Source organism: Lupinus angustifolius, chromosome LG04 (assembly GCF_001865875.1).
Source record: "Lupinus angustifolius cultivar Tanjil chromosome LG04, LupAngTanjil_v1.0, whole genome shotgun sequence".
Classification (NCBI taxonomy): Eukaryota; Viridiplantae; Streptophyta; class Magnoliopsida; order Fabales; family Fabaceae; genus Lupinus; species Lupinus angustifolius.
Window position 1 is genome coordinate 14,340,170 of NC_032012.1, and position 17,087 is coordinate 14,357,256.

Genomic DNA, 17,087 nt, shown 5'->3' on the forward strand with positions numbered 1-17,087 from the left:
TTTCTAACTTATGCAGTTTGGTGGCCTTTTAGGTCTCTAGAACTTGCCAAGGTGTCCACTTTAGACATGCCCTAGTATCCCACCCTAGGAATGTGGCCTATAGTTGTATCCATCATAGGACTTACCCATATAAAGCACAAGAAGCATATTTTCTACCCTCGCATTATTTTATTATTTGGCTTTGCATCATGAGTTGGAACTTATCAACGCCATCACCTATGCTCGAGTGATATCATAACGTTTTAACGTCTTTCTATCATGACAATGGCATATTCACAAACATACTCATAATGGGACCCCTTTATCCCAAGAGTAATTTTCTAAAGCTAGGGACAAGAACAACATTGTCCCTAGTCAACCTGAACGATATGAAATAATATATCATGGTAATTCATATTTCGTGATGAGGATTGTGTTGCCCATGGACAGATCGTTGACCCTTAGGGCCTGCACTTTGCACTTATGATTTGACATCCATAAAATCTTTTACTATCATGCATTTCATGCATTCATTTATGGCATTTTACTAACTCTTGTCGCATAGCTTTTTCCAGGTTTGTTCAAGAGATCGTCTTCATATAGTAAAGTGACAAGATGACCTCACCAATTCTAGTCTCTACTAGTGTTCTGTGCCCAAGAAAATGTTCAAAAGCATATGTGCACAATAATGATGTCGGTTTCTTGATTGATTGCATCCCCAAAATACCAGATGAGATACAAGGGTAGTTTACGAGAGAGTATGGGAGGCTAATAGATCTTCTCCTCATACATGTGGACAATGTGGCCCTAAAAGCTATGGCTACCATGGTGCAATATTGAAATACCGAGCTGAGAATCTTCGAATTCTCAAATGTTGATGCCGCACCTACTATCGAAGAACATGAAGTCTTGCTAGAAATACCAATGTTGGATAGACTGAGGGTATATATGTTCACTAAACCTGTGGAAGTTAATGAAGATACTATTGAGAAAATTATAAAGGTGCGACCTGAACCATCTAGTATTATAAAGCAGGCCAGAACTATAGGTCTCAAATGGGTTTTTATAAAGAAGCATATTGCCAAAATGGAAGAGCAACAAAATTGGGAAATGTTCAAACCAACTTTTACTTTTGCCATTTATGGAATGGTCGTGTTTCCTTTCCAGAATGGCATGATAGACCAATTAGCGTTCGATGTTTTCTACAAGTTCATTCGCTTTGGAGTCAACCCAACACCTGCCATACTTGTTGAGTCTTTTCTATCATTCTAGAAGTGTCACTTGAGAGGCGGTAATAAAATCAGGTGTTGTATTCAGCTGCTCTGCATATGGATGATGACACGTTTCAAGCATCATTACTACAATTTAGGAAGTCGTTATCCGCTCAGGAGGTTCAAGAATGTTTCCACAAAAGAAATACAGCTTAGTGAATGGGCGAAGCTTTTTAAGGAGGTCACGCCCCGAAATTTCGGAACCAAGTGTTGCTTGTATGATTGCCACAAGAAGATCATGTATTCTTGTGGGGATTACCCTAATATGATACTCATGGGGCCAAAAGGGTGCATTGCTTTCACGCCGGCCCTAGTACTTAGGCAATTGAAGTGGGGAATGAATCAGATAAAAGACGAGCAGTTGTATGGGTTCTTCTTTTGGTATAAGGATGAAGAAGCTCCTGAAGGGGCTGCAGAATCAGCAAGGAAGGCCTTACAAAAAATCCGCTTATTCGGAGAAAATGAGTTGGGAGAGCGTAAGACTTTCTACACTAGAGAATGGAGGGCCCTCACCAGATGAAATTGTGTGGCGCGAAAAATGTAAACTCTTGGAAGCTCGTTTAGAGGAGGCAAGAGATCAAAATGAGAAATGTGAGTTCACCGTTGAGAAGCTCCAGAAGTCCAACAAAAATTTACAAGAGGAGGTGACCAACATTAAGAAGGACTATGCCAACATGTGCTCTAAATCTGACAAGTTCAAGTTGATAAGAGGAAACAATGATCTAAAGGAGCGTTTAAAAACCAAAAATTGCACTGCTATGAATATTGTGCAATAAAAGAAGGAAATTGAAAGAAACTTCGAGATAATTATGGCTGATCTTGAACAGGGTCAGAAAGATGTTTCCCAAGCAATGAGCACGATAAATGATTACCAAACGGCCCTAGAACAGGCTCAGAAGAGGAGATGAGATGGTGGAAAACCATGAGTTAGACATGGAAAGGGCCAATCATAAAGAAGATCGGCTTGTTGCTGATTTAAAGGATCTTATGGGGGCCTATGATGAACTCGTGAATAAATAGAAAGAATGGGCCATAGGTTGGGATGAAACTCTCATGGAATCTAAATGGGCCAAATAACAATGGCAAAGGATATGCAATGACATGATTAATGAGCTCGGGGATTTTACAGATGATTGGTTACAAATTTTTGATGGGGCCAGATGTGAACTCAATGCGTACCCCGACATTAATGGAAGACCAACATTAGAAGCATTCCTATCTGATTGCTCCAGAGTAGCCCGACAGCTATGAAGATGGAGAAAGGAAAGCAATGGAGAATTTCATTTCTATTATTTCTTTGTATATGTAAGATTTTGAATTAGAGGAAAATGGAATAAAAATGTCTAATATAAATTCCCTTTACTCTATGTAATCTTTCAAAAATGAATGAAATATCATAATCTTTTCATCTCCACTCAGAGGCATCACTTATATGCATATAAAAAAAGAGGGCTAATTGACACAAACTGCTTATTCACTGTTAGAGACTATTCTTAAGATGCAATCTTGGTCCGAAACTTAGAGTTTCCTCTAAAGATTGTCATCAACCGATGCGACCTAGGGATTACGCTTCCTAATCATCAAATGTGGGATGAAGTGCTTTGCTATATTGAAGGGTCTCTCTGCAAGCCAGGTAAACCATTCGAATAAACTAATCTCAGTGTTAAATGTTTATTGTGAATAGGTATTGCCACTATTGCCTCAAAGCACCAATATAACACTGGGTTTCAAGTGAAGAAAATGACAGAATCTGTAACAAGTGAGGACAGTAGGTCCGAGTTAGTAGAGCTTAAAGCCCAAATGAGTGAAATGTTCAACATGATGAAGGCTTTGCAAAGTGAGAAAGGGAAGAGCACTCAAACTGTCAATACAGGACCACAAAACAATCTCGCTCAATTGTCTAAGGGAAACTCTAGTCAAGGAGCTAGTATGAGCCAACAAAAGGAATAAGCAACGAAGTGGCCATTCTATGGTATGCCCCCTGATTATGTTCTACTTTATGAGGACGAGCTAAATGAACCACATGGTCAATCTAATGCTCATCTGGAGCAACCAACATCTCAGGCGGGCATGATGAAGACTCCACTCGTGAACCCCCTCTAAGGACTGCGTTTAATAAGCCTGCACCACACAATTCTAGAACATACCTTAGGCAAACAACCTGAGGGGCCCAATTTGGTGACAATGCTGGAGCAGAAAAGTTAAACCTAATTGTGGAGAGGCTTAGAGCAATAGAGGGAGCAATTTTTCCGAACCTTAAGAATGCATTTGAGATGTGTCTCTTGAATCTTTGGCATGTTGATTTGTTGAGTTATCTTTAAGTTTTAACTAAATCCTTTGTCTTCATCAAAACATAGGTAAGCTAAGTGCTATCTTGACATTTTGCACTTTCAATGTTTCCATCATGCTCAAGCTAAAAACAGCTCTCTTCCTAAACAATCCTTATCTTTAGCAAAGTTGTGCAAAGTTGTGTACATGATGATAATGAAAGAAGGAGAAGATTAGAAAGAGAAAAATGAACAATAACCCATGATTGTAAAGATAAAGAAAATGGGAGAATGATTCCTTGACTTTATTGATCAATATAGAAAAGGAAAAAAATGAATTTGTGAAAATAATGCTTCTTGTTTATTTCCTTCTAAGTATGAGTGTTCAAATCCAGACCGATCCAACAATAAAACTGAAAACTGATCCACAATAGATCGAAACCGCAAAAACCGAATGCATTTAGATCGTGTTGGACTTATTTTTTAAAGACCGATTGGTCCAGTCTGGATTTTGGTTTCACTTCTTGGATCTAGACGATCTAGACCGGACCGAAATAGTATGTAAAGTTTAAGTGTGTGATACTTTTAAGTGTTTTCCAAACTTAATCTTAAGTCTCAACTCCAAAATTGTACCTATATTTTATTTGTTATATTATATAACACACACTTATATATATGTTGCTATGTTTTAAATTATATTGATTATATTTGATAAATTTTTTTAGAACTTAAATCAATCCCACAACCAAATGAAGATAATTCAAGTGTTATTCTGACTAGGTGTTTTATTATCAATTTTATTGTTGTGAAAATATTATTGTTATTAATCATCGGTAGAACATTGTAACTGTTAAAATTACATTACAGGTGCTCATATTATTGTTATTAATATCTTGTTGTTTTGTTGTCTTGTTATTATTGATATTTTGTTGTTGTTGTTACTATTTTTTACTTTTATTATTATTGTCTTACTATTTATTACGATTTTATGATATTGTTTACTTATACTATTGTTGCACACTATTTTTATTGTTGTTTTATGCTTAATATTTAGTCATTTTTATGAGTTTTGAATATAAGTACAATTTTAATATTTTATAAAAAACCGATCCAAACTGAACTGAAACCGCATATTGTATTTGGATCGGATTAGATCAGACATCTTAATATAAATAGAACAGACCGATTCAGACCGTATGTTAATTATGTGTTTGGATCAGATCATTTTTTGCGTAAAAACCGATCAAAATGTATCGCAAACACCCCCGACTTCTAAGAGGCTCTAATATATACAAGGAAATAAAACCAACTTAACTAAATGAAAACCTTAAACCATCTATAAAAGAAAAGATAACAACAAAACTAAAGAACTAATAAGAGAAAGTTAACCAAAATATAAAGTTAAGTAAATCAAGTTGTTTGGACTTCATTGGAGTCTTCTTTGATAGTGGGTTTCTTTCTTAATGTGCTTGGTCCTTTCATGAAAAATTGGATTTGCTGCTATGTATTATCACAGAACAACCTAAGTTGTGATGTGTGTTGAATCCCTAAGTCTTTGAACAAGAAGATCAACCATTGTGCTTGACATGATGTCATGGCAAAGATTGTATATTTTGCTTTTGCTGAAGATCTTGAAACCGTATTCTACATCTTAATTTTCTAAGAGATTAGGGCTAATCCAAGGAAGAAACACCATCCCGTGATGGATCTTCTAGTATCTAGACAAGCCCCACAATCCAAGTCTGAATATCATTTCAAAGTAGTGGTATTGTTGCTAGGGAAGAATAGACTTTGTGTAGGAGAATTTTTGAGACATTTCAGAATGATGAATTCTGCTTGTTAATGTAGATCAGTTGGAGTAATCGATTAAATGTTGCTTAGCTTGTATTTTTTAGTGAATTATAATCCTGCTTAATCGATAATCATGCCTAATCGATTAAGTTGTTTAAATATTTGCTTATCTCTTTATTTTTGACTAAATTTTTATTGTTAATATGTTTTTTGATTATGCCAAAAGTCAGAGAAAAAAATCAAATGAATTGAATATTCTTTAATACAATCCATTCAAATAAATTATGAATTGAAACTCATTAATAGGGATGGCAAAAAAATCCGTACCCGCGGGTAAAACTCGTACGGGCACAGGTACGTGTCACAACCGGGTACCCGCGGGTTTTAAAAACGGGTTTTTAAAAATACCCATAGTACATACGGGTGAGTATGGGTATTATGGTACCCGTACCCGCGGGTACCCATTATGAATATGATTACTATATTATTTTTAATTAAAATAAAAAATATACTATCATAACCTTCATTACACTATGTACAAATTTTCCTTTTACTTATTTACATCTTTTCCTTTTACTTTGTTTATATCTTTTTACATTGTTTACATCTTTTTAATTTGGTGTTGAAATACACTACAAATATTATTTCATGTGTAAAACACACATGTCTTAGAAAGAAAATATATGTTTTTTGTTAAGTAAATGAGAATTGCAAACCACCAAAACAGAAAATTTCATTAGATTTAGCATTTTTGCCAACTATTCATTCAAAATACACAAAAATAATTAAATTTCAACTCATTTAAAACATAATAAAATATGAAATTAGAAATTCAACGAAAATATAGAAAACCCGCGGGTACACAGAAATACCCGCAAAAAACCCGTACGGGTATGGGCGGGTACATATATTGCTTCTCTATTTCAAAACGGGTAGCGGGTAGCTACTACCCGTGCCGGCCCGTGCCCGTTGCCATCCCTACTCATTAATTAAGTGTATATAAATTGCATAATTTAAAATATAAGTTAATAAAATTTTAAATTGGTAAGAGAAGAAAATGTCTTTAAATTAATAGATTACATTGTATTTTTCAACCACCCACTTACACCAATAATATAACACAAGATAATTTATTTTTGCCTTCGATACAGAAACTTCATCTTCCCCACCATTTTATAAATTTTTTTCATTTTTTCCATCATTCTACAAAAAAATTTCATTTTTTCTCATATGATATTTGTTAAAATATTTTTTTCTTATATCATGTACCATTATATGTAATTATTCTTACAAAAAATTAATACAAGCAATGCATAGACTCACTCTATTGATAATTGATTTATCATCTAGAATCCAAATCCTAATTACAGTAATATCTATACATTAGTACTTAAAAATTATGGATTTAATATGTATATATTGATAGTATAATTATTTTTACACTATCAACAAATTATTTATTATTTATTTATTAACTACCCTGTTCGATGTAAAAAAAACTTTACGTTCTTTCCTCAAAATTTATACTCCATCCAAATTTATCCACATTTTCCACCTACCCATATTACCTGCTAAATGGTTAGTAATAATACATATATAACCCTAAGTTCCCATTTCATGTCCACAGGCGTAGAAGAAGAAGAAGAAGAAAGGAATTACAACACCCGAAAGCCGCAACCATAGTTCCATACTTTCACTGCATATTCTTTTCATTTATAAATAATAATAATAACTCGCTTCGTGATTTCCGATTCGTTCCGTGTCACAATGCCTATCCCCGATTCTTAACTGGTAATCTATCTTCCTTATCCACTTTTTTGCATTTTTTCAATTTTCAATTTTCAATTTTCGTTGCATTTTATGATTTTACAATTGCGAACGGTTGCTTAGGGTTTTTCGATTTAATGTGTTATTTTCGTTATTATGATTATGGTAAATTAAGGTTTGTAAAAAAGAGTAATAGGATTAGTCAAGTTTCTTTGAAACTTCCAAGTGCTATAATTTTTGCTTATAATTTTTGTATATGTGAAATTTAATTATCTTGTAATTTAGTTTAATTATATTTTTTGCAGTGTTGTGGACATGAAGGAAAAGAAGAGTACTGTTTCTCCTCTTAAGCGCGTTTTAGCAAACTGTGCATCTCAGGTTTTGATTTTATCTTAAAGAAGTGATCCAGAATTTGCTTTTTGTTTTGATTTGCAGAATCGATTTGCTTTAATTAGTGCAGAATTTTTGATTAACTTATATGTCATGAAATAAGAGCTTTAATTCTGTTATTCGCTTTGCTTGCAGTTAGTTAGTGATATGGCTGTAATATGGTTATGCAATTAGTTATTTAGGATATTAGTGACTTTAGGTAGGTCATGGGTGAGGTCTGGTTACTTGCCTTGTGACGTGGAGGTCATGGATACAAATCCCAGAAATAGTCCTTACACTTGTGAGGGTTAGGCTTACCGCTTATGTACATTTACCCTCCCTAAATCCTTCTAGGTGGGAGCCTTGTATACTCGGCTACCCTAGATAGTTTTCTCTGCCAATCGTTTAAAATGGTTAAGAAATGTTTCATATCTATGTTTTTAGTTAGTAACAGTTACATTCAGTTCAGATGGACTTTCTATCTCTCTTCTAAACTTTTTCTGTCACTTTCTCTCATTTCACTAACAATTTAAAGATTTGATCATGATTTAGGCGTCTTGTTTTTAGGAAGAGGAGCGAATTGGTTGTCATTGTTGCTTGTCTTTTTCTTATATTATCTGTCTTATCCTCATAAGTTGTTAATTTCGATAGTCAAGTTTAAAAATTGATGCGGTTAAATCTCATCCGATAGGCAAAAGCATATGGTAGCTGTGTTGCAGCGAAGGTTCCAAATATTGAGCATGACGTTTGTGGAAAGGAATTTCTGGCATTAAAAAGTTGCATGCAGAATATGGTATCACATTCTCAATTGTTTTGAATATGAAGAATTTGTTTTTACTATGGCTTGGTATTTTAGTGTTCAAGTTATTTGCTAATATTGTTACATTTTAAGAAAGAAAAAGTACTGTTTATGATTTTCTATTTAAGCAACAACATTCTTGAAAGACTTAAGAGAAACCTTTTTGAAAACTTCATTTATAATGAGTTTTGAGAGTTGCAACTTGCAAGTTGATTCTGTTTGTAGAGTTTTTGTTTTCCTCCCGTCTGTTGCTGAAGTCATTATATTATGTTTACTGCATAGTTGGCACTTCTAATTTGCATAATGTGTTTCAAAACCATATGTTGCTCCAAACAGCTCAAAAAGAAGTCTTAAGTGTGCACCTACTTGTTTCGTTGTTTCAAGCCACTAAATAAACAAACTACAAAGCTTGGCAGTATTGAAGAGAATCTATTTGAGAAGAAGTTTACAATCATCATTTTAGGAGGATGGTTCTATAACTTTTCGCGGGAAAAGGTTTAACCTTCAGAACTTATATTATCGTCCGTTAATCATAGATGCATTACTTCTATCTTTCACTATCTTGTGTTGAAAATTTTGGATGGTTTGCTTTATTTATTATCTTGCCTCTGCCACTCATTGTGTAAACAGGACTCAAAATATGTCTAGAAAATCATCAACTTCAAAGCCTAGTATTGGTCTGAGTGGATCTGGTGGTCTTTCACATGCTTACATTCAGTATCCACCGCTCCGTTGCAATGTTCCTGGATCAAGGGGATTATTTTATGACGATGGAAATAAATTGCTACTCTCCCCAACAGCTGATCAGGTAATATGATATGCTTCATATATTTTTTGTTTGGGGAAAACATATATACCAGTGTTATAAATCCACAAGTTAGTTATTATTTTATATTTCCCTTGTTTGAGTATTGAATCATGCGTGTTTTTGACATTTAGATCTTTTCATGGAAAGTTGTTCCGTATGATCCTCTTGCTGTCCCCACCACCGATCCAATAAGTGAAGGCCCTATTATAGCTGTTCGATATTCATTAGACACAAAGGTTATAGCAATCCAACGATCAAACCATGAAATACAGTTTTGTGATAGAGAGACTGGTGAAAGTTTTAGCCATAAGTGCAGGCCAGAATCAGAGAGTATACTTGGATTTTTTTGGACAGATAGTCAACAGTGTGATATAGTTCTTGTTAAAACCAGGTATCTTGTGCTTTTGTTTCTCTCTTTCTCACTATCTATGGCACATTTTACATTGTCTGGCGTGAACACATGCATTTCTGCATAATACTTATGGCATAATGCTCCAATGATGTACGTCAAACTTCTTAACCATGGCACAACTCTGCAAATATTTCCCCTTCCTCCTTTTTCCTTTGTTTTAAGTAAAGATGTACTAAGAGAAAAAGATGTATGCACACAGTTTAAGAGTGTTTTACATTGTCACTATATCCTCCACAATTCATATTTAATCATCATTGGCTCTTAACAAGATTATAATTAATACAAATGAATGGTGGATGATGTACCGATTGTGTATAAGTCTTTACACTAATAGTGCATGAATATTACACGCATGTACTGAATGATAATTTTTCTTAACAGTGGTCTAGATTTGTATGCATATAATTTGGAGTCAAAATCACTGCAATTGGTGGAAGCCAAGAAACTTAATGTGACTTGGTATGTTTACACACATGAAAGTCGCTTGGTTCTTCTTGCTTCTGGAATGCAGTGCAAGATATTCCATGGATTTCAGGTAAGAGATGCATACTATTTGCCCCCTTTTTCTTGTTGATTGTTAGATCAAGAAATTATTTACTACCTGTGGCTACTATTGTGTATGCCCAATACCCAGACAAGGTTCATTAATCTATTACATTTTGTTAATCTTGGTTGTTTGATATTTGGATTTCCTTCTAAAATACCGTAATGGTGCTGACCTTCCTTATAGCTCTTAAAAGAATATTCATTTATTGTATTTTCAAAATAGGATTCAGCATCACCATTGTTCAGAAAATAATGACATGTATGAATGCAGCTTCTGTATAGTGCTTAATATAGAATGTCAATTAATATTTCTCCTGTGTTATTTCATTCGGCTAAGTTAGAAACACATTTTTTGGGTAGATTTCTTCTGCAGATATTGTTCGCTTGCCAAGGTTTGAGATGTCTATGGCCAAATCCGAGGCAAACAGTAAGCCTGTTTTAGCTGCTGAAGATGTCTATATTGTCACTGTGTATGTACTAGTTCTTTACTTTATTAAGCTTAGACCTTCATAATTCACATAGCTGCCTATGAAAATTTTATTTATTTTTATTTTTTAACAATCAATCACAGTTATGGTAGGATATACTGCTTGCAAGTTGATAGAGTTGCTATGTTACTCCATTCATATAGGCTATACCGTGATGCTGTGATACAACAGGTTAGTTTTGTTCAAATTTCTTAATGACTTTTATTATATCAATTTTACCAGTAACTTTCTATTTTTAAATTACATAATTTACATTGTAGAAAACTTTTCTGAGCAAGTGCTGACTTCTGTGAAGGATATTTTCTCCCTTATTATAATACTTGGTGATATTGGAAATCAATTTTAATAAAGGAAGTTGAACAAATAAATGTTTATAAAAATTAAAATGAGTATCCGCACCTTTATAAATTTGGGGTACTTTTTCATTTAGTAAAACCATTTTATTAACAAAAAATGTAAATAAGTTCAGTATTGGTTCATGATATGGTTTTGTTAGAGGCAAACAATCTGCAATAATTCAATAAGAAATATCAAGAACAAGATCTTTGTGCTTTCAGAAACTTTCAAAACGGGAATGCTATTTTTTCTTCTGATTGACAAAAATTAACTTCCACAGTTCAAATTTCATGGTATTTTTTACCTCTAAAAAGTAATTATGAAAACTTATTTTGATATTTTAACTTAGTATGTGAACAAAACATGGCCATCTGAAATATGTACATTTATCCTAGATCTTGTATGATAATGTTAGTTGAGTGATTCCTCTTTGAAAGACATTAAAAACAGAGACTGATATTCATGATATTTGCAGGGTTCCTTGCCAATTTATTCCAGCAGGATTGCTGTGAGTGTGGTCGACAATGTACTTCTTACTCATCAAGTTGATGCAAAGGTTGTTATACTTTATGATCTATTTGCAGATTCAAGAGCTCCAATATCTGCGCCACTTACTTTATTATTAAGGGGATTCCCCAGGTCCGGTTCTTCTTCATCTCAATCTAGTGGTAGAGAAACTGAGAGTTCAGATGGTAATCTTGTGAGTAATCATGAAGCAGTTACCTATGCTGATACATGGACTTTCCTGGTGCCTGACCTCATATGCGATGTGGCCAACAGATTATTATGGAAGTCCCATTTAGATTTAGAGGTAAGTTATTTGTTCATTTTGTATCAATACAATATGTGTTTTGTTTTCATGAATAACCTTATTACCTTGCAGGCTATTTCTGCCAGTAGCTCAGAGGCCACGACAGTATTAGAGTTCCTGCAGCGACGGAAGTTGGAAGCTAACAAGGTATGTTCCCCCACTTCACTATAGCAGTGCTTCAAATTGGTCAATTCTTCAACGTGCAATAGTACATCAATTGCAGTTTCTTTTTAATTCAAACAAAGTCAGTTTCCTAGTAGTTAGCCACTTAGTTGTACCTGGAATTTTGACTTCAAATGTGTGTCAGTTCCTTTATATTTTGTGGTTGCTAGTGCATATCTAATAGTTCAATAATTAGTTCATACATGTGTTGATTTGGATCCAAAAGTAGACTTATAATCCCAAAGTTGGTAAGTTTTATCTTCTTGCTAGGAGGACCTCTCACTACTAGATGTTGCAGGCTTAGGCTCTGAGAAAGGAAAGCACTAAGTTAAAAAGTATATATCTTCTTTGCTGCTACAAGATTAGCTAACCTTAGTCTTCCTTTACCATAGTCTTGTGTCTAAAGTTTTGGTTTTTTTCGCATCCTGGCTTTAGCATAATTAGTTATGCAATAAAGTCTGCCCTGCTATAACTAGCCAACCTGTAGTCTTCCTTTGTTATAGCCTTGTGTGCTAAGTTTTTTATGAATCCCTACTATTCTATATTAGTGCAATATGTATATTCGTTGTCTCACCTGGGAATTTTTTAATGGTGACTAAGGTTTAGAAATTTGTGCTCCTTGAAATGAATTTACCTACTATTTCATTTCAGGTTTTAAAAAAAAAAGCAATAGAAAAACTATCATTTGCATGCCCTTTTGGGACATAGCATCCCTTCATTTACAAGGAGATAATGTATGGCTATTATGAGAACTAGAGTAAATTAACATTCAGCATTAGGATCTGAGCGTCCTAACTTGCTTTATAAGGGTTGGAATAGAAAGGACTGGTATCATGTACTCGATGGATAAGAATGATTTTATATGCATTTACCGGAAAAATTATACTAGTTTGCAACTTTGCATATATGGAACAAGGGTTTATACTTTTCTGTGTATGTTGTACATATAATCATAATAAATGTTTTATTTGACTCTTGTGATGCCTTGTAGTTTTCTTGCTAAACATAAGAATACTTTCTGGCTTTCTGCCCTTGTAATCTTGTATCTTTTAGAGGTTGTGCTGGAATGTGATTCTGAAATAATTCCTCCTCTAAATGGGTCTCTAAGGGTCCGTTTGCGAGTTGGATTTTGGTGGGAAGAGAAGGAAATGGATAGTTTCAGAGCTATATGACCAGTGTATTTCATGTCTCCCAAGCCTTCCGTTGCCCTTCCTTCTCCTCCAAAATCCAATTCGCAAACAGATCCTGAGGAAATATATTTTATTGATATTATAAGAATAATTGGGCCTAACTCAACCCAAAGAGCTAAGTCATGTGGGAGGGGGTGGTTGCCCAAGTCGTTATAAATGGTTCTTCACTCATGTACTCAACTGATTTGGGACTTTAATCCTTAACGAATATCACCTGATGTCTTTTTAACTGATTTTAAACAACAGTTATTTATAGCATTTTTTCTAGACTTTTTTGTCCAATCTTGAATGTCATTGATTTTGAAAAAGTTCACCTCCTTGCTACTCTTTCAGGCTAAAGAATTGTGCTTGGGTATTTCACGTACACTTATTTTAGAGCATAGGCCTGTGTCTGTGGTTGCCAAGGCTATACATGTACTAGTGACATCATACTCCCATTCAATTAAAGTTGGTAGCCATCCCAAGGGACTGAAACCAGAGAAGACATCAGCTAGTGGTGTACAAAATGCTGGCGCTGATGTATCTGCCATAGGAACAGATACACATGGAAAATCAATTGTACATGAATCTACCACAGGTGTAGACAGAGGATTGTTGGATGAAGCTTTGACTGTTTCCAGTCTGGAATCTGAAGATGAGTCTGAATCTGTTAATCCAGAATGCAATTCAAAGGAGGCCCTAGTTATGGGTAAAGTGAGCAATGAGAACTCCTTGAGTGTGCAATCATCTCTGCAATCTCAGCAAGAGGAATCTAAGCTTACTTCTGCAGCAGTTTCACCAGATGAGATGTACAGCTTTGTTTTTTCCCCTATCGATGAAGAGATGGTTGGAGATCCTTCTTACTTGGTTGCAATCATTATCGAGTTCCTTCACAGGTATGCTATTACTCTTCTGTTTAGATGTTGTTTTGGCTCTGAAAGTATTCCATATAAGTTAAATTGCTTTGTTGGACCCTATACTTTTTGGAGAAATTCAAATAGGTTCCTAAACTTAAAAACTGTGGTTGGGTCCTGAACTCAAAATTTATATTTGGGTCCGTCATACACAGTCATACATTTTATTAATAAGAAAAACTATTTTTATTCATTCTGCTTTTATTCATTCAGGTTTCTTATACCAATCATACATTTTATTAATAATTAAAACTATTTTTATTCATTCTATTTTTTTGGTTTTAGCATAAAATCATGAGAGGTCAAATAAAATCAACAATCACAGTTCATTGTAAATAACACAAGTTCAACTACTTTTTGATTACCTTTTCTTCCAACTAATCATAATACACTATTTAATATTGACTAAATCATATCAAATGAGTGTTGTGCAGTAAGCATTGGATTTTGTGATTTTAAAACCTGTGATATCATTTATAATTGATATTGTAATTTGTAAGTAATGAAGTTGAGTCAAAGCACAACCAAAAACTTCCTTATACTTTATAACTTCTTAATGTGGTTCAGCTTTGTAGGCATAAGCATTTAGGATTTTAAATAAACCTATTTGATCAGTTGGACCATGTATCCACTTTGAAATGTTGGAAACTTAGGGAGCTAAATGGGCTATTATCTTTGTCTTGATCTTATCGTAACTTTTACCTCCAGCCTTTTCAATCAGTGCCCCTCAATGCTCATTATTAATTGTTGCAGTGCAAATTTGGAAAAGATTCGAGTACTCCCAAATCTATATGTATTGATAATTCAACTTCTGGCCCGCAATGAGCGATATGCAGAACTCGGGTTGTTTGTCATTAACAAGGTTACTAAACTTCCTATTATTATTATTACTTTTGTGGAGGTGGAAAACCTTATATGCTAATTATGATTATTTGATTCTGAAAGTAGACTTTTGTTACAGATTCTGGAGCCCTCTAAAGAAGTTGCACTACAACTCCTTGAGTCCGGTCGTCAGAATATCCAAACTAGGAAGCTTGGTATGGATATGCTGAGACAGCTTGGGTTGCATCATGATTATGTATTGATGCTAGTGCAAGACGGATACTACCTTGAAGCCTTACGATATGCACGGAAGTACAGGGTAATTTCTACTGTTTTGTCTCCTGGTATAGGACTTTATTTGTGTTGCGTTAAATAATTATGAGGATGGGGAGATTATGGAAATCTGAGGATAATTTTTTCTTCCTGTCTTGTGGAAAAAATAGTTCTTTGATAAAAAAAGATTAGCTTTGTTTACATATTATAACTTAGTTTAACTTCTTTACTAAAGGTAGTGTTAGGTGCCTCCAGACTCCCTAGGGGGCTACAGACCCCTTACAGATAAAAATATCTTAGACACCTTGCCTAAGCGCGTCTCCCGGGAAGATGAACATAACAGCGTAGAAAAGGACGCCACCTCGCAATGGGAGCCTAATTCCTCTAGCATAATAGAACTAAACTTTTAATGTATTTATAGGATTTTATGGGAAGGACTCTGGCCAGGTTTATCACCTTATCAAAGTGGGCCTCCTTGAGAAGTGGGTTAAGGAATCCACATGCTCTCCTTGATTAGTAACAGCAAAACCACATCACCACTATTGACCTGATCTTGTTTCCCATTAAATGCCCCTTCTGTCCCTACACAACCCAAGAAATTAAACTCCCACCCTTGACTTGTCACTATTAACCTGCCGCATCTGTTCCTGTGCAGCCATTAACCTGGCAATCATTAAGCCTGCATTTTTGTGTGGTGTAAGACTTGCTGCTTAAACCCTCGTCCTTCATAATGATCATCCTTAGAAATTTCTTCCAGGCCACCTTTAAAACCCCACCTACTCCTTGTTGAACCTCATTGGAAAAATTCCTTTGAAACCTCAACCATTATTCTCCAGGAATCTTAGCCAGCATTCACTGCAACTTCAGATGAATAGTAAATGGAAATGTGCTATTGCTGATGTCTTCCTTATGGTTGTCCTACCCAAACCTAAAGTGCTTCTCATGTTCTCCCTACTGCCCATATGGTCTTTCTCCCTGACCCATCCCTAAATTGTTAATCTAGAAACTTACTGCACTGTTTAACGATATTATACCAAGTAATTTTCTAGCTGGAGTTTTGATCCACTCAACTTTCATTGGGATGGATTCAATTTCTATATTATGATCATTGCTTGCGGAAATTTATTGTTAACTTAATTCCAACTTCACCATGAAACTATTTATGATCATTAAACGAGTGTTGAATTTATTGGTGTGGTTGAGGAGTTTATGGTTGTCATAGTTATTTGATTTATGAATTTGTGACAAATAGAACAACTTAATTTCAAAATGGTATATCTTGTAAATATTATGTCCACACTTGAGGTAAATAGCTGTGATATCTATGTAATGTATAAACAGTTAAAAGCAGAACATTAAAAGACTGCTTCAAGTATATTGTAGAGATGAGTGCAATAGGTAAACATGAAAGAATTACCTGTTTTTTTTTTGGTATAACCAAGGGTATCCCCTTGCCCTATGGTAAGGAACTGATCTTTTTGGGGGAGCGTAACTGTCACTTCCAACAAGTGTTGCTCCTAGAAATCGAACCTCTAACCTTTGGCTTAGTGCGATGTCTGGGGATCCAATGAGACCTTATACCACTAGACCAATGCCTCATTGGTAAAGAATTGTCAGGTTTATTATAATGATTTTGTTTAAATTTTAACTCTCTAAAGCTAACCAATATGAAAATTATTTTCAGGTGAACACCATTCGCCCATCATTGTTCTTAGAAGCAGCATTTGTTTCCAATGACTCCCAACATCTTGCAGCAGTTCTAAGATTCTTTATAGATTTCCTTCCTGGCTTCAGAAACACCTCAGAGCATAATAGATACCACCGTATACTGAATGAGATGAACTCTTCCCTGTCTGTTGAAATTTTGAGATGAACTCTTACAAGAAAAAGATTCACTTTTGACAAATTTTTGGTAATTGGGGCACCCCTTTGTTTCAGTGTGGGGGATATCTAGTTAATAATGGCACTTGATATGTGTTTAAGATGTATGTGTGATAGATTTGGTTATTGCATGTTCAGTAAATGTTTCTCTTATAATATTTACTTTACTAGATACTGTTATCTAAATGAAATTCTACTGGAATAAAACTTTACTTTGATTCT

General features: G+C 34.7%; 1 protein-coding gene and 1 long non-coding RNA gene across 2 annotated transcripts; one reads left to right on the top strand and one right to left on the bottom strand.

Moving 5' to 3' along the window:
* LOC109345949 (uncharacterized protein C18orf8) lies at nucleotides 8,597–17,087 on the top strand. Its single transcript, XM_019585259.1, has 12 exons — nucleotides 8,597–8,737; nucleotides 8,872–9,051; nucleotides 9,183–9,442; nucleotides 9,845–9,998; nucleotides 10,370–10,479; nucleotides 10,581–10,668; nucleotides 11,309–11,644; nucleotides 11,717–11,791; nucleotides 13,330–13,871; nucleotides 14,643–14,751; nucleotides 14,851–15,030; nucleotides 16,669–17,087. Exons 2-12 carry the CDS (start codon nucleotides 8,884–8,886, stop codon nucleotides 16,855–16,857), a joined length of 2,211 nt encoding a protein of 736 aa, XP_019440804.1. The 5' UTR covers nucleotides 8,597–8,737; nucleotides 8,872–8,883; the 3' UTR covers nucleotides 16,858–17,087.
* LOC109345950 lies at nucleotides 15,134–15,773 on the bottom strand. Its single transcript, XR_002107459.1, has 2 exons — nucleotides 15,648–15,773; nucleotides 15,134–15,616 (listed from the first exon to the last, which is right to left on the bottom strand). It is a non-coding gene; the product is annotated as an uncharacterized LOC109345950 (long non-coding RNA).

What these genes read in the sequence shown, in the direction of transcription:
- LOC109345949 (XM_019585259.1), top strand. Translation starts at nt 8,884, where the DNA reads ATGTCTAGAAAATCATCAACTTCAAAGCCTAGTATTGGTCTGAGTGGA. An exon ending in GGAAGTTGGAAGCTAACAAG is followed by an intron (nt 11,792 to 13,329) that starts GTATGTTCCCCC and finishes CTACTCTTTCAG; the next exon opens with GCTAAAGAATTGTGCTTGGG. An exon ending in GATATGCACGGAAGTACAGG is followed by an intron (nt 15,031 to 16,668) that starts GTAATTTCTACT and finishes AATTATTTTCAG; the next exon opens with GTGAACACCATTCGCCCATC.